At 47.0% G+C, this 22,620-nt stretch overlaps 3 protein-coding genes across 8 annotated transcripts in view; 2 read left to right on the top strand and 1 right to left on the bottom strand.

Annotated features, from left to right (window-relative positions):
• PLS3 (plastin 3) overlaps positions 1-2,379 on the top strand; it is a 71,513-nt gene extending 69,134 nt beyond the window's left edge. For all 5 annotated transcript variants that reach the window (XM_080365967.1, XM_080365963.1, XM_080365964.1 and 2 more), the window contains exons 15-16: positions 73-197; positions 1,038-2,379. In XM_080365967.1, the coding sequence (XP_080222093.1) occupies positions 73-197; positions 1,038-1,170 (258 nt within the window). In that variant the 3' untranslated portion in view covers positions 1,171-2,379. The remainder of the gene's footprint in view (positions 1-72; positions 198-1,037) is intronic.
• On the bottom strand, positions 1,502-15,384 carry LOC308053964 (uncharacterized protein; the record flags this gene model as incomplete). Its single annotated transcript, XM_080365993.1, has 1 exon — positions 1,502-15,384. One exon carries the CDS (start codon positions 15,382-15,384, stop codon positions 14,098-14,100), a length of 1,287 nt encoding a protein of 428 aa, XP_080222119.1. The 3' UTR covers positions 1,502-14,097.
• A 52-nt stretch (positions 15,385-15,436) lies between these two features.
• AGTR2 (angiotensin II receptor type 2) overlaps positions 15,437-22,620 on the top strand; it is a 45,853-nt gene continuing 38,669 nt past the window's right edge. Inside the window, exon 1 of one of the 2 annotated variants that reach the window (XM_080366003.1) lies at positions 15,437-17,676. The gene's annotated coding sequence lies outside the window, so the exon portion shown is untranslated. Of the gene's footprint in view, positions 17,933-22,620 lie in introns of both variants that reach the window. The other variant, XM_080366002.1, reaches the window with a different exon arrangement.

Genomic DNA, 22,620 nt, shown 5'->3' with positions numbered 1-22,620 from the left:
TGAATTTGAGGTGAGAAGTGTGCTTTAAGGATTAGACGTTCATCTTTACTTGTCTGTCCCTACATTTTCTAGGACAAGACCATCAGCACGAGCTTGGCGGTTGTGGATTTAATTGATGCTATACAGCCTGGTTGTATCAACTATGACCTTGTAAAGACTGGTCATCTGTCAGAAGATGACAAACAAAATAATGCTAAGTAAGTTTGCAATCTCAAAAGCTGTTTTGCATCGGAAGAGTTGTGCCTTCTATGTGCTGCCTTCAAGCTGCAAGTGTTTTTACCACTGTTTCTTACTGTGGTTTTCAGTCTCTTTTAACACTGCACCTTTTAGATGGGCAGCACTTCTTGAAATCTGATTGCTGTTCTTGCCCATAATGCTGGAGGGACTAGTTGGCTGGACTCTCTTGCTTGTTGAGAGAAATGCAGAACAGCCCAAGCAGTTCTTAGCAATGATACTCTGTTTATCACCTGTTTGTTCAGGCATATGAAGTGCTCAGCTGGTGGCTCAGGGGTTTTGAAATGCAGCCCTTGTGTAGGTCTTGTGTCTCACTGAATCGTAGGTTGTCAAGTTTAAAGGATGCCTATTAAAACATGCCTTGAAACGTGTGTTCTGCGACTGTTTTGCAGTGGCTGAATGACAGCGAAATTTCTTGCAGAGAATAGTCTTGCTTGATAATTTTCAAAGAGCAAACAGAAGGGGAAGTGTAAATGTTAGTTGATTAATCCTTGGTTATACATGCTACCTATTAGCCCTAGAAAATATTAATTGCAATTTTTTTAACTGTTGTTAAAGTGGACGTGACATTCAAAGGCCAATTTGTACATTAATGACACTTTACTGTGGAAAAGGAATACAGCAAAAGATCAAAAAAAAATATTCGTAAAACAGACAGATGAGGTGTTGTTGCGTTGTTACACATCTTATACTCTCGATAAAGAGGATAATAGGTGAAACTGAGTTGTACAGGGCAAGAGCTGACTTGTCATTTATTGGTAGCAGTCTCAGTGCTGACCCACTCATCTTTCCACGGTGAATAGGTATGCTGTGTCCATGGCAAGAAGAATTGGTGCCAGAGTTTATGCTCTTCCAGAAGATCTTGTGGAGGTGAAACCGAAGATGGTCATGACCGTGTTTGCCTGCTTGATGGGCAGAGGAATGAAGCGAGTATAAAAAGCTTGATCCACGTAAAGAAAAGAAAACCGAAACAAAAAGCAACAAAAACCCAACCTGCCACCTTGGGTGCATGAGTAGCAGATCAGCTGTGACCACGTTGAAATGCTGTTGGCCTAGGAACTGTTGAAGTTCAAAGGACTTTGTTTTGCTTTGCAAGACAAACTCTTATCAAAATTCTCAGGGAGAGGAGTTTTAACCAACAGATGTGCTCTTTTCCCAAAGGAAAGTTTAACTTATCAAGAGCTCACAGAAATGCATTCATAACAGACCTGCATCTTGCAATACTGCTCTGGAGCTGTTTTCATTCCATTATTTCTCAGATACTTGGTGTGGGGTTTGGTTTTTTTTTTTTTTTTTTTTTTACCCCTGAGGGCTATAAGGTGGTTGGTATGAGTTGTAATGGAAACAAAATCTAATTTCTGTCTGCAATCCAGTTTAATTCCTATCATACAGTCCAAGCATATTCTAGGTTTGACCACTTCCTTAACTTTGCAAATAAAGCTACAGTACAAGTTGGGACCTGCAGGCCAGCTCACAATGCTAAATGAGAAATGTGTAATTAGGAAGATGGATCTTCCTCTGGTATTCTCTGTACATGGTGCTTTTTTATACATCTAACCATTTTGATTACAGATAAAGCATGGCAGTTTTTTTATCTTGCTGCTAATCAAAAGGGTTTTTTTGGTTATTTTGGTTGGTTTTTTTTTTTTAAAGTTATGCTATATATGAGAATACCACCATCCTTTGATCTCTTGCAGTAACACGTGATAGCATGTTGCTGATGGCACGGTTACACCTGAGAATGGAAGTGAATGCATTTTTGTATGCATCTTGGTTCAGTTCTGTGCATCTAGAAAATAATTTTTACGAAAATCTGCATGAAAACTATAACTTTTTTATTTAAAATGCTGTTGGATATAAACCCAATATACATTGTGGGGAGGTTTTGTGCAGGGAAGAGGCAAGTGTCATAAACACCAGGGTTCAATCAACTGAACAGCAAATGTGCTGGAACATAAAACTATTTTTACAGATAAAAGGAAGCATTGTCGCCAAAGAAGGAAGATGCTGTATCCATAGGATTTAATATTATCTTGCTTTGGCAAGCTGTTTGCTGTATTTTGAGATCATTTTGCTATTCCAGGCTATTCAAAGTGATGTAATATGGTGGCAAAGCATTAGTTGAAATAAAAACATTTAAATACATGCTTCTCTCCTTATTTATACTGACCTAGCATGGCAGCCTGTACTCAGTTGCTTTTAGCTTTGCTTTGGTTGATCTTTTTGTTTTGTGTCAGGTCCATTGGTCTGTAAGATAACCTAGAATCAGGGTGTGCTTGAGGAGTCCTTGTTTTTTTAATGTGGGCACTGGCAGTGCAGTTCCTCAGAACCTGTGTTTTAGCAAGCTTTGCCTTTATGGTAGCTTCTGTAAAACGTTGCTCTTGGAGTCTTGCTGTGCACCCAAAGATGATGTCTGTGGGTGTAGGGGAAGAGCTCCGTTAGGGCAAAACACAGAAGGAGGAAGAAAATTTCCCTGTGTCAGGAACATGCCGTCCAGGCTCGTTTCCAGAAACCACAGGATTGGGGCTGTAGTGGCAGCTGGCACAAGTCTGGCATGATTTGAGTCTCGGGGTGCTGTGGTGGGAGAGGGGATGTCCAGCAGCCACCAGCTGTTGTGGGGGGATTTGCCCATTCACTGTGTCCATCAAGGGTGCACAGCCCCACGGGTGCTGGCGGGACGTGGTGATCCCAATCCATCGATTCTTCCACTCATGCAACCCGTGGGTGAGAGCCTGGGTGTCTGGTGAGCTTTGCCAAAGCTGTGGCCCGATAGCACAGAAGTCCCCAGAAACACCCAGTGGCTCTGAAAATCAGGAACAACTGTGAGACTAGTGTCACGTAAGCAAACTTCTGTGATCTGTGACCATAACTACATAAACCTGGTCCAGGTTGTCCCCCTCCTGATCTGTCTGGAATGATATTTTGTGTTTTTCAGTGGTGGAAACAGGTAGGTACACTTTGTGCAAGAGGCATGTTGCAGCTTGTCTGTTGATGGAACGGGGACAAGTTTGTAGATTAACTCAGATTACAGGTTGGTGTCTGGCCATCTCTTCGGGCATCAACTTGGGCAAACAAGGTGGCACAGCTGTGGCTTTAAGCCACTCCAAAACTCCCCCCAGACAATTGCTTAGAGGAGTATGGGAACCCCACTACCAAATCTGTCATTCCCCATCCCATGCTCCAAACCATCGTATGGTGTGAAGGAGTTCTCTTCCAATGCTGTGTTGTCAGTGCTCCTGAACCACGTATGTTGTTGTCTTCACTTTTCTTCTTAAAGCAAGGAGGAAAAAAAAAAAAAAAACCACAACAGAAAAGCCAGTCCCATCTTACTGTGGCCTTGTCATCCGTGGGACTTGCAGAAGCAGATCCTGCTGGCAAGTCATTTCTGTTGAAGCAGATGTTACATAGATCACCTAGATCCCATGGTAAGAATCACACGGCTTCCCTTTGGTTCCCCTCTTTCTATTTTTCAGGGAATTAAGTGTAATCATACTAGCAAGATTACTGGGGCAAGGTTACTGGGGACCACAAGGTGCTGTCTTGGCAGCGCGGTGGGGTGACACGGGTGCTGTGCATGCTGGGTGAGTGATGCGCTGCGAACACATGGGTGGTGCAGCAGAAGCTGCCACCCCACGAGAGCTTTTTTTGACAGCCCAATGTGCAGGTCCCCTGCACAGTAGCAGGCAGTGAATGGGTCTCCAGCACAGGAGCAACAGAGATGAGCCTTGGGCTGGGATGCCATCCAGAGGTGAGCGCTTATGGCCAGCTGTGCCCCAGGGATGAGCACTCCCTGGCTGGGAGGGGTGCCTCTGTGCCTACCGGGGCGAGGTGACCTGCTCAGAAGAGTGTAGGAGAGCGCGGGGCAGTTTGCAGTATGGAGGATGGGGAATCGCTAATGCCTGAAAATGTGGAGAACTGTGGTGCTTTGGGAATTGCAAGTTTGGTACAGCAGAGTGTGGATGTGCAGCTTCTTAGAGAAATTCAGCGCTTGAAAGATTGTCTGTTTATGCATTTTCCTTGCTTGGTTTGAAAATGGTGGTTGGAGTGAGATGCCGTCTCCTTCTCAGCCCCCCTCCTCTGCTCAGAGATCTTCCTGTGCCCCTCCTGCAGCTGGTGCTTCTGGGCTGCAATGCCACGTGCCATCTTTCCTCATCTTTAGTGGCCAGATGCAAATCTGCTATTAGGTGACGGTCCTTCAAAGAGTTTTGAGAGCTTGGTGCTGTTGGGAGCACAGCAGGGAATGCTCTATTACAAGCAGAGGAGGAAGATGTTTATTTGAAGCAGCAGCTTCCATACCGTTATGCCTCGTGAGGTCTTCAGAGATGGAAGTTTATATGAAGGGTAGTTGAGTGATAGGGACTTCATTTTCCTACGTGTAGAAGATGAAAACAGGGCTAGTGAGAGAGAAGAATTTGGCAGGGAGCTGGAGAGGGGCTGGTGCACCTGAGAGGAGACATGCAGGAGTCCTGCCTGCTGCAGGGGTCAGGGCATGGGGTGTAAGCACTGGCTGAGAGCGCTCAGTGCTCTGAAAGTGCCAGGAGCATCAGCAAACACTCTTAGTGGTTTATTGCACGAAGTCTCATGTACAGCCAACTGGGAACTTTCCACTGGTACAATTTTTTTTGCAAGAAAAAATGTAAACAAAGCTTCCCACAGGAAATCACATATGTTTTCACTGAAGATGGCGTGATATACCCTAAGCAGTCTCACATCCATCCTGCTGAAACAGTGGTCTAGTGATTTATAGCACTGGCTGGAGGTATGGTATGATTAAGGTCAAAATTCTTAGACTTGGAAGTGACCATGTGCATCTATCCTTTCTCACCTCTTTTACCTCCTGGTAGCAGGTTAAAGGGTGAAAAAGGGATACTCTGGCAATTACTGAACGGGAAAGCATCTCCTCCTTGCGCTGGAGGTATTAAGAAATGGGCTAACTCAAAGAAGAGCTCTGTGTCAAAGCAAAGCAGAGAGCTCACAGTGAAGGTGCAGGGCAGGGCAGGCAGAATAAATCCCAGTGCTTTCTCAAAAGTAAAGCCCCTGGCAAGGAAGCTTTCAAACTATTTTCTGTCTTGTCAAACACCCCCAAAATTCTCCAATGGGAGCCACAGCTGTAAGCTTTAGTGTGTCTCTTTGTTCTTGCAAGTCTCTTTGCTCTTTCATATTCAATTCTCTTATTTATTGAATTACTTGGGTTTGTTCATTAAATTACATGCTTTTGTTTCTGAGTTTTTTAGCAGTGTCAGTTTTGTTCATGCTGAAATGATTTTTGTATTTAAACAGTTGAGCTTGCTGCCGCCTTTGTGATTGAGTGTTGTCCTCAATCTCCAGGATCTCCTTCAAACGTCTTTCCAAGCCCAGGCTGCATCTTCAGGGCCTGTGGTTTTTGATGGACGTTTTTCTTGTATTCCTTGCAAGTTTCATTTTTTTGTGGATACAAGATATAGCCACATGTTCTTCCTGAGCATGCTGTGTACAACTGGTTAAGTATTTCTATTGCTGCTTCATCATAGCACGGAAGAAGCAATTTAGATGTGCTTCTGTTCAGTGTTTAACAAGGTGGTGGCATAAAAGTGACAGGAATATTTTCTGCAAGCATCCAGAGGAGACAAGGCTCTCCTTCACACAAACTTATTGCCAATTTATATTTTTCAATGGGAAAAAATGTAATTCTGTAGGGACCTCAAAAAATTGCTGAGGTTGATTTTGCTTGCTTGTTTTTTACTTCTGCCTTTCTCTATTGCAGATTGATAGCAGAGAGGAATGCAAAAGCAAGAAACAAACCGGAGATTATTTTTTTTCCTACTATGGCATGGTTTAACTCCAGCTAACAACTAAGTACCATGCAGCCACTCACTCACCCCCTCCTGCCTCAGTGGGATGGAGGGGAAGATTGGAAAATAAGTAAAATCCATTGGTTGAGATAAGAACAGTGTAATTATAAAAAAAAAAAAGAATAACTGTAAGGAGAAGGGAGATAGCGAAGAGAGAGAGAGAGGAGTAAAACCCAAGGAAGATAAGCGATGCACAGTGCAATTGCTCACCACCCGCTGATCAATGTCCAGCCAGTCCCCAGGCAGCGATTTCCCCCCATCCCACCCCAAGCCAACTCCCCCAGTTTATATACGGAACATGACATTCTACGGTATGGAATATCCCTTTGGCTAGCTTGGGTCAGCTATCCTGGCTCTGCTCTCTTCCCAGATTCTTGTGCACCTCCTCGTTGGCAGAGCATGGGAAACTGAAAAGCCCTTGACTTAGAGCAAACCCTACGCAGCAACAACTAAACCATCAGTGTGCTATCAACGTTATTCTCATACTAAATCCAAAACCACAGCACTGCACCAGCTACTAGGAAGAGAATTGACTTTATCCCAGCCAAAACCAGCACAGCATCCACCTATTCTATACCATTTACTTCATGCCCAGGTCCCACACTTTCTGATACACCATCACCTTTCCTGTCTTTGGATACACACACACACACAGATCGCTCCCTTAGTCTATGGGCCATCCCTGTAAAATATCCATTGAGTTCATTTAGTCCGTGATTTTGGGCTCCATCTGACATACCAGTCTTTCAGGGCAGGAAAGGTGGTGTGGTGTGTTGGATTGTTGCATGCTGAAGCCACTTCTAATTCTGGCACAGCAGTGCTTCTCCAGTTTCATCAAATGGAATTCTTCATTGATCTGGGTGATTTTTACTGTAATACCCTTGATATGGTGATTGAAAGGGAGTTGGGTTCAGGCACCTGAAACCAGAGTAGCAGAGGCAAGTGCCACGAGGCACCTGGTGCATACAGCTGCCATAGAAGTGGTAATATATGGTTTCATATAGCAATTAATGTCATATAATTTAATTCATTGGCTATTCTCACCCAAAATCAAATCCCCTGGAGGGTACCCATTGGACTTCCCCTTCTTCCTGCATTACCTGTCAAGTGCATCCAGGTCGCTGAGCAAAAGCAATCCCACGAATGGGTTTGCCTTTGCTGAGACAGGAATAGCCCACGCTGTTTTCCAGTGTGTTTTAAATGTACACCACAGGAACATTATCCCCTTCTACAGTCTGTCGTGGTTTTGACTGGGTGGGGTCAGCCTGACTGGCAGATCCTCTGGTGCTGACTAACCAGGTGGCTTTTGCTAAATGTGTATCCTCACGTCCCACCACCGATTGCTCTGTGTAGTCTTTAACAGCCCACTGTTTTGTTTGATTTTTCCAGAGGCTGGTGCGTGATAGAGAATGTGATACACCCATTCAATGCCATGCTCTTTGTCCCAGGTGTTACAAGGTTGTTTTGGGAATATGTTCCCTTGTCTGACTCTGACTTTCTGGGGTACCATGTTGCCATATGACTTGGTTTTCAGGCCCCAGGACAAGCATTCTAGGTGGTAGCATGGGGCACAGGATATGTTTCCAGCCATCTGGTAGTTGTTTCCACCACTGTTAACCTGTGGTGCTTGCCTTGGAGGGTTTGTGGAAGTGTGGTGTAGTCAATCCATCAGACCTTCCCTATATTTATATTTCAGCCATTGCCCTCCATACCAAAGAAGCCTTAATTACTTGGCTTGCTTAACTGCAGCACAGGTTTCACATGCATGAATAACCTGTGCAACAGTGTCCATGGTCAAGTCCACCCCTCAATCGCGAGCCCATCTATATGTTGCATCTCTTCCTTGATGGCCTGAGGTGTCATGGGCCCACCAAGCTATAAATGGTTCATCCTTAAGTTGTCAATCCAGATCCACCTGAACCACTTTGATCTCAGCAGCCCGATCCACCTGTTGGTTGTTTTGATGATCTTCAGTGGTCTGACTCAGGTATATGAGCATCTACATGACGTACCTTCACAACCAGGTTCTCCACCTGGGCAGCAGTATCTTGTCACAATGTGGCAGCCCAGATGGATTTGCCTCTGCACTGCCAGTTGTTCTGCTTCTGTCACTGCAGCTTCCCCCACAGGGCATTTGCCACCATCCCTGAATCAGTACAGAGATAAAGTATTGGCCATTTTTCTCACTCAGCAATGTCTAAAGACAGATGGATGGCTTTCACCTCTGCAAACTGATCTGATTCACCTTTTCTTTCAGCAGTTTCTGTGACTTGTCATGAGGGACTTCATACAGCCGCCTTCTATCTCCGATACTTTCCTGCAATACGACAGGATCCATCAGCAAACAGGGTATGTTGCTTCTTGTTTTCTGGTAATTTATTACACAGTGAGGTCTTTTCAGCATTCATCACCACCTCCTCTGGTGACATCCTGAAATCTTTGCCTTCTGTCCATGATTGCTTCCAAGATTCCTGGACAGCTGGGGTTTCCTATTCAAACTCGTTGTGTGATCAACACAACCCACTTACTCCACATAGGATCAGTTGTGTGATGTATAGAGGAGGCCCTCGCCTTGAACATCCAGCCCAGCGCTGGCAGCCAGGGTGCCAGGAGGAGCTGTGCTTCAGCACCAATCGCTTCTGAAGCAGCTTGAACCCCTTCATAAGCTGCCAGCATCCCTTTTTCAGTTGGAGTATAGTGGGCCCCAGATCTGTATCCTAGGATCCCAAACCCTAGAGGTCAACCTCAAGTCTCTCCTGATGCTGTCTGCCAGAGGCTCCAGGTAGGACCATTCTCCCCAGCTGCGGTGCAGGGCACAGTTTTTATACGTTGCCCAGTCTGAACTGGCCCAAGGGCTACTGCTTGGGCTATCTCCCGTATAATCTGTTCAAAGGTTTGTCATTGTTCAGGGTTTGAAATAATCCTTCTTCCAGCTCGCTTGATAAGAAGGACGTGCAAGCAGACTGTAGTTTGGAATGTACATTCTCCAAAACCCCACAACGCCTAAGAAAGCTTGTGTTTCCTTTTTCCTAGTTGGTGGAGACATAGCTGTTACTTTGTTGATCACATCCACAGGGATCTGACGATGTTCATCTTGCCATTTTAGTTCTAAAAACTGGACCCCCTGTGCAGGTCCCTGGACCATGATAGTCCACTGTTAGTCTCCGTTCTCCATTAGGTTTCACACTGGCCATGTGGGGCTATTGAAGGTGAGCAGGTACTGTGGATCGCTCCTTGGGTCTCCAGCCAACGGATCAGCTTACGGATGGGAATCAGGGAGTCTCGGCTGGTGCGATATTGTCAGTAGCGATCAGCACCTGCTGTTCTTCAACCTTCAGCAGCCCCACAACAGAAAGGTCCTGCAAGAGACCGGGCAAGGCAGCCAGCTGCTTCATCCTCTCTGTCTCCGAGGCAGCTCTACCAAAAGCCCACCTTGTAGCCTTTTGGGTCCTCGAAATACCCTCTCCTGAGAGAGTCTGTGCCTGGAACCAGCCTGGTGGGGAAAGGGAAGATGCCTCTCTGCTCTGCTGGCTGGTAAATGGTGTAATTTGAGCAGTTGTCGAGAGATGGCCCCCGAAGTACGGAGATACAGCGATGCTGAGCGCAAATACCGCATCACCCTCACCCCCAGCAATTTTATCACTCCGTAAGCCAGTGCTACAAAGCACAACGAAATGATAACCTTAACCCAACCCCCAGAGATGATAAACAGCACAACAAGGAGCACATACAGCAAGTAAGGGGTTACAGAGCGCAACTCTGAGAGCAAATAAATTGACATCGTCACCTGTGACCATTAAGCTAATATAGTGAATGCTTATAATAAATTTGTTCTAACTCGTTCCAGTCAGATTTGTCATTATCTCAACCTGTCGGTCCCCACGTTAGGTGTGGAAAAGGACTGTCGTGGTTTAACCCCAGCCAGCAACTAAGTACCACACAGCCACCTGCTCCCTCCCACCTGCCCTTGGTTGGGATGGAGAGGAGAACTGGAAAATAGGTAAAAAACATGGGTTAAGATAAGAACAGTTTAATAATCAAAATCGAATGCAATAATATAATTGTAATGAAAAAGGAGACAACATATACAGAAACAAACCCCAAAGAAGATAAGTGATGCAGAATACAGTTCCTTATCACCGGCTGATGATGCCCAGCCAGTACCCGAGCAGCAATCTGTGCCTCACTGCCAGCTCCCCCCAGTTTATATACTGACCAATTCCTATGGTATGAAATACCCCTTGGCTAGCTCTGGTCAGCTGTCCTGGCTCTGCTCTCCTCCCAGGTTCTTGTGCACCTGCTCACTGGCAGGGCATGGGAAACTTAGTCGTTGTCTTAGAGTAAGCACTACTCCGCAACAACTAAACCATCAGTGTGTTATCAACATTATTCTCATACTAAATCCAAAACACAGAGCTGTATCAACTACTAGGAAGAAAATTAACTCTATCCCAGCCAAAACCAGGACATACTACCTCTCAAAGTACGTGAAGCTGAGGAAAATAAGGATGGTGTTGAATGCACAAAAAAACCAGTGAAACAGCACAAACAAAATGTAAGCAAAAATTTATTAACCATTGAATACTTTGCACAAATGTAATCACAAATCTGATAACCAGGAAGATGCAGCATGCGTGGTTTTGTTGTGCAGCCCCAGCTTGTCCCTTCACTGGTGCAACAGTAAAGGTTGGTCTTACTCTGCACTCCACAGTGGGTTTCCCTTGTCAAAATGTGCTGGTTTGTGTGTTTTCAGCACTAAGCAAAGGTTTATTTCTCTCTCACCTCTTATCAGCTTGGGATAATTCCTCTAAGGACAGGGACAAATGTGGTGTGCCTGCCACATGTTCTGTTGCTTCCTTCTGTAAGCACTCGGTAAACTCTGGCCATGTCCTGTGGCAAGTGTTTATACAGTGTTAATTGCTGAAAATTTGGTCAGATCTCTGCAATTTTATGTAGGTATTCTTACTTTTAGAAGCCAGCTGAGAAGTAACCACTGAAAGCATCTTGAAGAAAAAGACAAAGAGCTGTAAAGAACGATGTTCCTTAGACCTGGCTGTGCTGCCACCAGCCTGCGTGGCTGATGGCAAGGTCAAAGCAACGGGACATCTGTGGTCAGCAGGGTCTCTGTTCACCATGGCTTTGGGAATTACTAAATTCCTGAATTCTCCTAAAGGTGGAAAACAAAGAGACACTGTAAGGCACAAATGCTGTCTGCGCAGATCACGTCTTCTGCGTGCCAACAGCCAAAGCCAAGGGAAGACCGTGCTAATTCTGCAGGACAGGTCTCCATGGGCAGATTTACTCACTCTACCTGTGTTGCAATTTCATCTCTGCAGGAGATCCAGATCTGCCTAGTGCAAACAGTGCAGCATTGACTGTGCCTGGTGCCTGAAGGACAGGATTTGCCATTGCTGATACTGTGAGCACCAGACACCTTGGTTGAGCGCTGGAGTTGTGGGGCTTTCCTGCAACCTGGGAAATGTTTCCTGCGGAGCAGAGGGATTTCCCCCTGCAAAGGGCTCTGTGCAGGGTAGGTGTTTAGCCCAGCACGGTGTGCTATCTGGCCAGGAATGTGCTGCAAGTCAGTAATCTTGCACAGGAAAAAGCATTGGAAAAATACTTAATATTTCTGGACGTGACTATATCAGTGGACAAGGGAAGAGCTACAGGTGTCATGCATGAGGACTTCTGTAAGGCCTTTGACACAGTCCCCCACAGCATCCTTCTCTCTAAATTGGCAAATATGGATTTGGTGGATGGACTGTTTGGTGGGTAAGGAATTGGTTGGATGGTTGTATCCAAAGGGTAGAGGTCAACAACTCAATGTCCAGATGGAGTGACAAGTGGTGTCCCTCAGGGGTCCGTATCGGGACAGGTACCGTTTAATATCTTCTTTAATGACACAGACAGTGGGATTGAGTGCACCCTCAGGAAGTTTGCAGACGACACCAAGCTGAGTGGTGTGGTTGACACCTGAGGGATGGGATGCCATCCAAAGAGGCCTGGGAAGTGAGTTCATGTGAACCTCATGAGGTTCAACAAGGCCAAGTGCAAGGTCCTTTACCTGGGTCGGGACAACTCTCATTAGCGATACAGGCTGGCAATGAAGGGATTGAGAGAAACCCTGCAGAGGACTTGGCTGTGCTGGTGGATAAAAAGCTGGACATAAGCCAGCAATGTGCACTCACAGCCCAGAAAGCCAACCATAACCTGGGCTGCATCAAAAGAAGCGTGGCCACCAGGTTGAGGGAGGTGAATCTCCCCCTTCACTCCACCCCGGTGAGACCCCACCTGCAGTGCTGCGTCTGCCTCTGCAGTCCTCAGTCCAGGAAAGACACGGACCTGCTGGTGCCGGTCCAGAGGGGGGCCACAAAAGTGATCAGAGGGCTGGAGCGCCTCTCCTGTGAAGACAGGCTGAGAGAGTTGGGGTTGCTCAGCCTGGAGAAGAGAGGGCTCCGGGGAGACCTTACTGTGGCCTTTCAGTAATTAAAGGGGGCTTATAAGAAAGACGGGGACAGACTTTCTAGCAGGGTCTGTAGCAATAGGAGGAGTAATGGTTTTAAACTAAAAGCGGGAAGCATTAAGCTAGATATAAGGAAGAAATTTTTTATGATGAAGGTGTTGAAACACTGGCACAAGTTGCCTGGAGAGGTGGTAGATGCCCTATCCCTTGAAATGGTCAAGGTCAGGTGGGATGGGGCTCTGAGCAACCTGGTTGAGTTGAAGATGTCCCTGGTCATTGCAGGGAGGGTTGGACTACATGACCTTCAAGGTCCCTGCCAACCTAAGCTGTTCTATGATTTTATGAACCTGTACCAGCTTGAGGAAGGCCATGCCTTTGAACCTCTGCCTCTGAAGCTTACACAACTTCTCTGCGTTGGTGTGCCGCCATGGAATGCTTGTTTGCCAGTTTAACAGAACTGAGTGGGATGTTTGGAGTGGCTGTGCAGGAGACGGTAAGTGACGAGCAGGGGAAGGTGAGGGTGGAGATAAGACTGTGATCAATGTTTAATCACTAAAGGGAAAAGGGTGTAGTTTAACCTTGGCTCTTATACTGTAAATAAAGTTCATCCCTGGCCATGTGGCTGCTCACAGCTCTGATGCAGCACACGAATGGTGCCAGAGCTTTCTAGCAGAGCATCACGTAGTCTGCGGCAGAGCTTAGGCTGTTTTTAATATACCTGCAGAAATGGAAAATTTTCTTTGGGAGGATGGAGAAGGCTAATCTGTGTGAGGGAAGAGAGAAAGGTGATACTGCTGTGATGGAGGCATCTTGATGACCTGTCAGTGCCTCCCAGCAGCTGGAGGGAGGCGGCTCGGGGGTACGGCACTGGTGTGATGCCATGCCAGAACTTGTCAACAAAATGCAGGGAGACACAACTCATACAGACCACGTGTAGGACAAATGAACTCTTTGCAGGGGTGAGTGCAGAGCTGTGTTAGCTGGGGCTCAATACTGTGAGGAGCAGCTGAGTGATAAAATGTTTTACATGGTGACATTTTTGTCCACTCCTCCAACACTGTCTTACATTCTAACAGCAAAGCGCCTCATGTGCCATCTGTGGGAAGCCACCACACACGTTCAGAGATGCTGATGGACTGAGCCTTTTCTAGGGACTCCAGATGTGCTGGAACATGTGCAATTTTTTCCTACTTCAGCAATACTCGCAATATCCCCAGTACAGGCTGGGCAGAGGAAGGCAGCCCTTCCCTGATGATCACACGTGGTGTGGTCAGTTGGGAAACAGGGAGGACAGAGGTTGTGGTGAGGCCACACTTCCCAGCCCTGCGTCACCCAGCGCAAGCCCCCACCTTGAACTTGCTGACGTTAGCTTCTCTGTATGTAAACATTTACATTGAATTTTGATATTAGTATTTCAGATTTGAGCATTGCCCATAAATTAAAGCATTTATTCCTATATAACAAAATCCTTCTTTTCCCATATAAACCCCATCTGTAATGAAAACCACTGTTCACAAGCAAATATCGAGAAAATAGATAAGTGTCATCCACTTTATAATTTAAACATTGTCAAAACGTGGCCACGGAAATGTTCCATCCCCTCGCAAAGTACCACGCATGGCAGACAAGCGCCAGCAGGATGACCTTGGTGGGGAGAGCAGGAGACCCAGGAGCAATGCTGGTACTGGCCACGCTGCACTTGTCTTCGCTTGCCAGCTCAGGTGGCACCGTGCAGCCCGTCAGGTCCCCTGGATGGGGGACATTGAGTGCTGTCGTGTTGTGAGGGCCCAGGAAGGCACAGTGTAGCCCTTCGATCACTGCCCTGCGCGTTGTGCTCCACCGCCAGAACCAAAGCATCTTGCAGTCACATTTCCAGGGGTTGCGGGATAAAAACACATACTGCAGTTTTGGCAGTTCAGCGAACAAGCGGATAGGGAGGGAACTGAGGTTATTCTTGCTCAGGTGAAGGAAGTGCAGCTTGTTTAGGTACGAGAAAGCAGAGTCTGAGATCGAGGAGATCTGGTTGTTGTTCAGGTACAAGTTTCTCAAGTTCAGCAGATGTCTGAAGGTGCAGTTGACAGCGGTGATTCTGTTGGCTTCAAGGTGCATGGTCTTGAGCTGGATCAACCCATCGAAAAGCTGATTAGGCAAATCAGCAATGAAGTTGTGTCCTAAATTTAACGTTCCTAATCTGAGAAGCTTTGTAAAAGCGCCATTTTGTATGATCCATATCCGATTCTTCCTGAGATTCAGATCGTACAGGGTTTCCAGGTCCTTCAGGGAATCTCTGCCAATGGCTTCTATGTGGTTACCCTCCAGGGACAGCTTTGTGAGGCTGGAGAGGTTCCTAAAGGCTTGTGGGACATACCGCATGTTATTGGAGGCTAAATCGAGTGTTTCCAAAGAAGGCAGGTGTGAAAATAGAAGCGGATGGATTTCGAAGATATTGCAGTGGGACAAATCCAGGCTGATGAGGTTTAACAGTCCTCTGAAAGTGTTTGCGTGCAGGTAGGTGAGGCGTGGGTTCCTGCTGAGGTGCAGCTCTCGCAGGCTGTTGAGAGCTTGAAAGGTCCCCGGAGACAGGAAAGTCAGATTGTTTCCATCTAGCCAGAGGCTGTGGAGGAAAGTCAGGTTTCTGAAGGTGTTGGTGGAGAGAATCCGCAAATAATTATTGGAAAGGTTTAGAGAGATGGTGGATGCTGCTATTTCTCCTGGGAGGGCTCTCAGTCCGGCTCTGTTACAATGGATAATGTCTTCAGGTGCACATCTGCACATGCTTGGGCATGAATCAGAGACATTTAGGCTCAGCCCTGCCGTTGCTGCACAAGTAAATATAAATATAACAAGAAAGAACATGACCAGCCGCAGTCAGCCACCGCATCTAATACCTGATGGATAGCAGAGAAGGAGGCAAGAAAAATAACGTGTACCTTTTGGATAGGTGAACCGCGAGCATTGCAAGGTCGGTTGGGCTGTGATTTTAGTGCACAGTGAAAATGAATTAGCTGGTTCCTGCTGCAGACCAGGGAGGATCAAGTCTTTAGGCAGATAAAAGCCGATTAAGTGCCCTGCTGTGAAGAGCATTACTGGGAGGCAGGGGGACTTCTCAGCTGAGCATGATGCTCTGATGGTAGTATTTCTGACCTCCTGCCCTCTGCAAGCAGCGGCAGGTAACAGACTTCCCTCGGGATCTGTCTGGGAGAGGCTCCTGCTGCTGGGTTGATCACCATTCTCAGGATCTGCTTAGCAGTTTGCTCAAAAACCCCTCTGTTTTGGGGGTGGATTTTTGTACTTTTCTGCAGTTGGGGCTTCAGCAGAGACAGCTGAGATGGGGGCTCTCACCCTGGTGTGGCTGGACATGCTGGTGGGCGCCCTGGATTCAGGCTGTGATCAGGACACCAAGGAAAGCAAAGCTGGGACTGAACCCTGAGCGCAGCCCTGTCAATGGCTGTGACTCCTCTGCAGTAAAACGGGAGACTGTTAGGAGCTGTGCAAGACTCATGCTCCCTGCCAGCCAGGAATGTGTGTGGGAGTGCTGTGTCCTGGCAGATCCTCGTCCTGGGATAAGCCCTGAGCCTGCTGCGAGTGGTAAAAGATGATCCCCGTGGGTGAAATGCAGAGCACCCCAAGAGCATCCTGCGCTTCCCAGGGTGCTGCCTGTCTCCAGGAGGTCTGAAGATGCCATTGAGCAGCTGGAGCTGGGCTTGGGTTCCTAAAAACTCATGTCCTTGGGCCTTTCCCTGGTTATTATCCTATATCCAGAGTGCAAAGGAAAAGTGCAGTCGGGACTGATTGATGCACCTGGCAGCCAGGACTCGGCAGTCTGCAGGCTGATTACTTTGCTTACGATGGCCAAGAGAACTAGACACATGCCTTGCAGCTGATGTGTCAGCAGGACAAGTGACACAGTTGCTGCTTTTGTTCTTTCTCACTCTTCTAACTTTTGTTTCCCCCCCTCACTTGTCTCTGCTGGAGTTCTCATGTTTTTGATGTGTTTGAAGCACCTTCTCTCAGCCCCCTCCCTTCAGGTGCATTTCCCTGCTCTTTATTTCTTGGTCTGTCTCAGCTTTTTTTTTTTTTTTTTTTCCCCCCATGTTTCACAGATTTGGGTTTCCTTTCTCTCCCCTGCTCTGCCAGCTCTGTGCAGACAGTGGCTAAAACCCCAAATACACGATATGCCCAATGGTAAGTGTGAACTGGACAAATTTGCAGATCCACTGTTTTCTTGGCAGAAGGAGATGAGGTTTCCTGTGCTCTTAAACTGCTGTGTTGGCTTCAGCTAGTTCTGTTTTCTTCTTCATTTTTTTCAAGCAACAACCCCCCAAAGAACAGCTTCTCCCTGGAAGGTTGGCTGGGATGGCCGCATTGTGTAATGGAGACCATCTCCCAGCTGTAAACAACATCATTTATTTAGTTAGACAGGCTTTGCTGCAGTGTTACTGGGGGCCAAAAGCTGGTTTTCACCCTGAGAGCAGCAGTGACGGCACCTTGCCAGGGGCCTTCCTTGTCCTGGGATTCCCGGAGGAGGGTGGAAATGTGTGCTGCTCACCCCGTCCAGCCCCTCGTGTTTGGGGCCATGCTGGAGGTTTTGTGGGTGACTCTTTGTTTTCTGTATTCCTGGCTCAGCTGGGATTGCTCCATTGGGGACATCACTTTGGAGGGGTGTCCTGCTGCTGGGATCTTAGCGGCTTCTCTTACCTCCTGCTGCAGCACAGCTATAGATATCCATCCGTTGCTCCACGGCTTTGCCTGGGCATATTTGTGAAGAAGACAGGTTTCTGCTGGTGTCTCTGCAGGATGAGTGAGCTGCTCTGTGTCTGCTAGGAATGGTCTCACCTTCAAATGAAGTTTTGTAGCTCAGGCTGAAGAAGATGGATCACTTGCTTTGGTGTCCTTTTTATTCTACACAGGCTTTATTTCTGGTTGTAATTCTGGCAGTTTTGCCATGTTCTAGCCCCTATTTAAGCCCAGTGCTCTTTCTAATTCTCTTTGATTTAAATACTGGAAATTTTCAAAGACCAAACCCATGCAGCTGTTAGAGCTCATCATTGCAAGATGTTGCTTAACTGGACCAACACAGTGGTGAAACAGGACCACACAGCTGCAGAGTGTCTCCTTGCTTCAGAGCCTGTGGGCCCAAGGAAGCCTGTAAGTATCAAAATAATCAGATTTTAACACCTTGTCATGGGCTTGGCAATTCTAGCTGCTCCCTGTGACAATTCCATGATGCACAGGGCGCAGTGGCTGCCTTGCCAGGATTTTGTCTGTGGATGCTGCCTGGGCCACAATTACTGATTGCAGCTTTGGTTTCAGCTACCCTTGGGGTGGAAGCAATGCAGCAGCACAGCATTGCTCAACACTGTGGAGAGCTAAATCTTTGCTGAGGACTGAGCATTGATCTAAGGTAACGATTGCAGGTGTATCCTGTGTGTGTTTGTCCTGGTTTTGGCTGGGGTAGTGTTAATTTTCTTCCTAGTAGCTGGTACAATGTTATGCTTTGGGTTTAGCATGAGAATAACATTGATAAACTGATGGTTTATGTGTTGCTGAGTAGTGCTTACTCTAAGTCAAAGGCTTTTCAGTTTCCCATGCTCTGCCAACGAGGAGGTGCACAAGAAGCCAGGAGGGAGCAGAACCAGGACAGCTGACCCAGACTAGCCAAGGAATATTCCATGCCATAAAATGTGTGGAAACTGGAGTGAAGAAGGAAGTGGGGGATGTTTGGAGTGATGGCGTTTGTCTTCCCAAGTAACTATTACATGTGGTGGTTCCCTGCTCTCCTGGGGATGGCTGAACACCCACCTGCCGATGGGAAGTGGTGAATGAATCCCTTGCTTTGCTGTGCTTGCATGTGCAGCGTTCGTTTTACCTGTTAAACTGTCTATCTCAGCCCATGAGTTTTGTCACTTTTACTCTTCTGGTTCTCTCCCCCATCTCACCAGGGGGGAGTGAACAGGCAGCTGTGTGGGACTGAGTTGCCGGCCGGGGTTAAACCGTGGCAATGCTGCAGTGCACAGTGCTCCTTTGCAAGAAGCGCTTGGCATTGCCTGTCCAGCTTCAGCTTCCCAAGCATCATTGCTGCAGTCAGCAGTAGCCAGCATCACTACCACATTGCATGCTGCAGAGACAAGGTAAAGACAGCTCTTGAGAAGAATAACCATATGATTTTTCTCTCTAGCTATTTTTTAACAAATAGTCCTACTATGAACAATAGTTCTACTATGGTCCATCTAATGATGAGCATTCAGCCCTTCACCCGTCTTTTCCAGGCTCAGTTCTTTGTGCTCTGCAAGCAGGGATTTTGGTTGTCTCGCTCCATCTGCTAGGAGGGTTTTCTGGACTGCATGAAGTGTTTTGGCTGAGGTGGCTCATCCTTCCAGCTATAATGGAAAGGCTGAGCCACTGCAGGTCTTCTGTTAAAATGTATTCCACCCATTGCATGACCACGATCGTGTTTTGCCTTTTCTTCAGTCACTGATTTATCTGACATTTGGGATTTATAGCCCAGCACACCCACTTCAGAAATTGTTTATAGCTGATGTCAAGAGCCTTGCCTAATACCGTAGATTTTAAGGAGCCGTATTGTCTTTATGGGATTGAGGTTTGATATAAGCAGTACAAACATTTTCTTTGGGATGGTCTTGCTGGTCTAATGAGTTAAAGGAGCATGGTTTGGTTTCTTTAAACTTTCTGGTGGGCAAAGTTGGGGTGAGAATCGCTTAATAGCTCTGTTGATTAAAAGAAGGATTAAATAAATTGGAATACCCAAGTGTCAGGAATATTCTGACCCCCCCAAAGCTTTAACTAGCTGGCAAACCCTCTTTCATGTGTATCTCAGCATTTTTGGTACTTAAGAGACAGTTGGTGAAGCAAAAGCTGCACAAGAAAGCAAAGCAAAACAAGGGATTTATTCACCACCTCCCAGGGCTCCATCATGCATTAACAGTTAACTTGGGAAGACAAATGCCATCACTCTGAACGTCCCCTCATTCCTCCTTCTTCCCCCCAGCTTTTAATTGCTGAGCATGGCATCACATGGTATGGGACATCCCTTGGGTCAGCTGGGGTCAGCTGTCCCAGCTGTGTCCCCTCTGAACTTCTTGTGCCCCTCCAGCCTGCTGGCTGGTGGGGTGGGTGGGGTGAGGAGCAGAAAAGCCCTTGATGGGGTGTAAGCCCTGCTCAGCAGTAACAAAAGCATCCCTGCATTATCATCAGCACTGTTTTCGGCACAAATCCCAACCATAGTTCCACATTCGCTACAGTGAAGAAAATCAACTTTATGCCAGCCAAAACCAGCACACAGCTCTTCATAAAAAAATCACTTTGAAACCCTAAAAAGACACGTGAAGTATGCTTCCACATCCTTTAAAATGCTGGGTTATATACAGATGTACTAATAATAATGAAGTAGAAGTTAGACAGGATGGAGCTCTCTCCCATAAGCTGTGGTCCTGACTTCTGTTGCTCACCACAGCAACTGGTCTGGGAGAAGTGAGCAGGGGAAAATTACCTGTCATGACAAATTGTTCTTTATGAAAGCTGAATGTAGGTTCCCGCTGCCGTCTGGCTGGGCAGCTCTCAATCTGCTGCAGTGCTGTGCTTTGGCCACAGCTCCATCAGCAGGATTTAGGCTCTATGCCCGTTGTGGGCAAGCCCTGGTGAGTGGTGGTTTATCTCCGTCTGGGGCCATGACTCAGAGCTGTGCAGTGCTCGGGAAGGGAGCTCTGGCCAAGTCCTGCTGCCTTCAGCAAGGCCGGGCGTGCTGCTGTGCTCCCCCCGAGAGCGGGCAGCCACGCCAGGGCGCATGTGCCTCGCTGCCTTTAATAGCGACGGGTGCAGCATGTTTTCAAAGTCACTTAAGTGCTTGTTTTCTTTGCTACTTTTAGTAACTTGTAAAATGCTTACAGCCAATTATTTGAACAAACAATGTCATGGAGCTTAATCTCAGTCTTGGCAGTGATGCCGACTGGACACAAACATCCCATAAAAGAAATGCTCTGGAAAAATGTTCTGCGTGCCGGAGGTGGAAAGGGCATCCCTCTTCCCTCCAGACTGCCTCTGCCACACTATAGACACTGAACTGCCTCAAAAACTGACTTATTCCAGCATGGAAGGTCCATTGAATGGACCAAGCTCTCTGACACTATACTCTGAGGGGTCCTGGCTGGGTGGCCCTTGTGTTCACTGCTGTGAAGTGAAAAGCAGGGCTTTCCCCAGGCCTGCTCAGTGCTTCCATGTGACGTCGTGGCTCCAGGAAGGAAAGTGAAACACTGACCAAGGTCTACCCTTTAAAAAAAAGTTAGTAGTTCTCCCTCCTGGCCAAAACTGGATTTGCAGACACCCACTGTCAGGACAGATTGTGCTTCAGAGGTACATGAGGCAGTGTTCAGAGCCAGCATGCCAAGGCAAGGACCATGGATGCTGAGTGTGAGCAGGACTCAAGGATTTGCTGCCTCAGCCATCAATTTTCAACTGGTCAGTGCTTACCGGTGCTTTCCCCCCTGAGGCCCCAAAAAGGATGCAAGAAAGCAGCCGTCTCTGCAGCAGTGCTCTGAGGCTGGGGAAGGACAAGGTAGATATTCCAATCTTACTTGCAAGACTGAGCAATTAATCCCCACATAAACCCTTAAACAAATGAATGCAGGGAGGAGGATTGCATCCAAAAGTTTACGGAGTTCTGGGAGAACCCAGCTGCAGGCAGGATGGTTTCGGTGCACGTGTGCAAAGGAACTATCGTTCAGCACGATGCCCTACCTGGCATGATGGAAATCATTGCTCCCCGGCGTGTGTGGGTGCTGGATCCCCAGCTCCTGCCACCAGCCCTGGGACCAGGGAGTCAGGCCATCCTGCTGGAAATCAGCAACAAATTGGTCAGAACTCTACCGACCTAGGTTGGGTTATGCAACCTGGGGAGCACATGGATGAGAGATCTTTTTCCCCTCTTGCTTTCTCCAAAAGGAAAAAATCAAGCCCATGAATACAGCCTGCAGCTGGATCTCACGTTGCATTGAGGATTTGGCAGGCTGGCAGGGCTTAACCTCAAGAGCTGGCTCTGACAGTCTGCTGGCGCAGTGGGATATGCTGTCTGTTTGGAATATTCCATCCCTAACAGCAGTACATCCCTACAAAATCCGAGACCTAGGACCGAGGAGTGCATGAGCCCATTCTTTTAATTTGCACAGTTGCTATTTGAATTGTGGGTGGGTGGTTTTGTGATGGTATTTTTTTGTTTTGTTTGGGTTTGGGTCAGGTTTTTTTTAAACTCTTCTAGTGACCTTTTTAGGTGCACGGACTTGAGGACAGAAAGGTAAACCTGAGTGAATATGCAGCAAAATTTCTTTCTTCTCTTGAGAAGTGATTTTTGTTTCTCTTGTTATAAACATCATGTATGAAATTCTCCCCCAAATATATGCCCCAGGAGGCATTAACTCCTCACCATTTAACATCGGACAGGTCTTCTTGTGGTGAAAACTCCCAGCTTTTGCACTTTTGCAGCCAGACAAACGGTAAAAAGTCTAAAGACTGTCGCTGTGCTAAGCCATGTGCTAGGCTCTGATGCAGGAGATTCATGTGCTGTATTTACCAGCCTGGTTGTGGAAGCTGGATGAACATGTCCTGCAAGCTCAGGGAGCATTAGCGCAGCTGCAGCACTACGTGGCACAATGTTGGCTTGTGCATGGACAGCTTGGGCGTCTGCATCGGGTATACTTTCTAATTCACAGCCATTCATGTGCAGGTGATGCTCAAAAACAGTGGGAGGAAGAAAGAAATAGTGGGGGAAATAGAAGAGGGATGGGGTTTGTACATTGGCTAAATGGAGCATTGGAGTGACAACTTGGGATCAAATAAGGAGTTGGATGCGCTGGCGGGGGGAAGAATGGGAGCAGGATTTGGCAAAAGGCAACCCAAAGTATGACCCCCATCGCACCAGGTGTATCTGGCCCATCTCTTGTCTACTAAAAGGTAGGAACCCAGCACAAAATTTCAGTTTTGGAGGTAGAACAGAATAGACACAGTCAGTATCTGTGAGGATCAAAAGTGCATCTGGAAAGGAAAACTTTATATTTAAATCTAAATAATTAGTGTTTGTTA

Source organism: Falco punctatus (assembly GCF_963210335.1).
Source record: "Falco punctatus genome assembly, chromosome: 15".
Taxonomy (NCBI): Eukaryota; Metazoa; Chordata; class Aves; order Falconiformes; family Falconidae; genus Falco; species Falco punctatus.
Note: the sequence above shows the minus strand (reverse complement) of the source record. Positions and strands in the feature narration are given on the sequence as shown.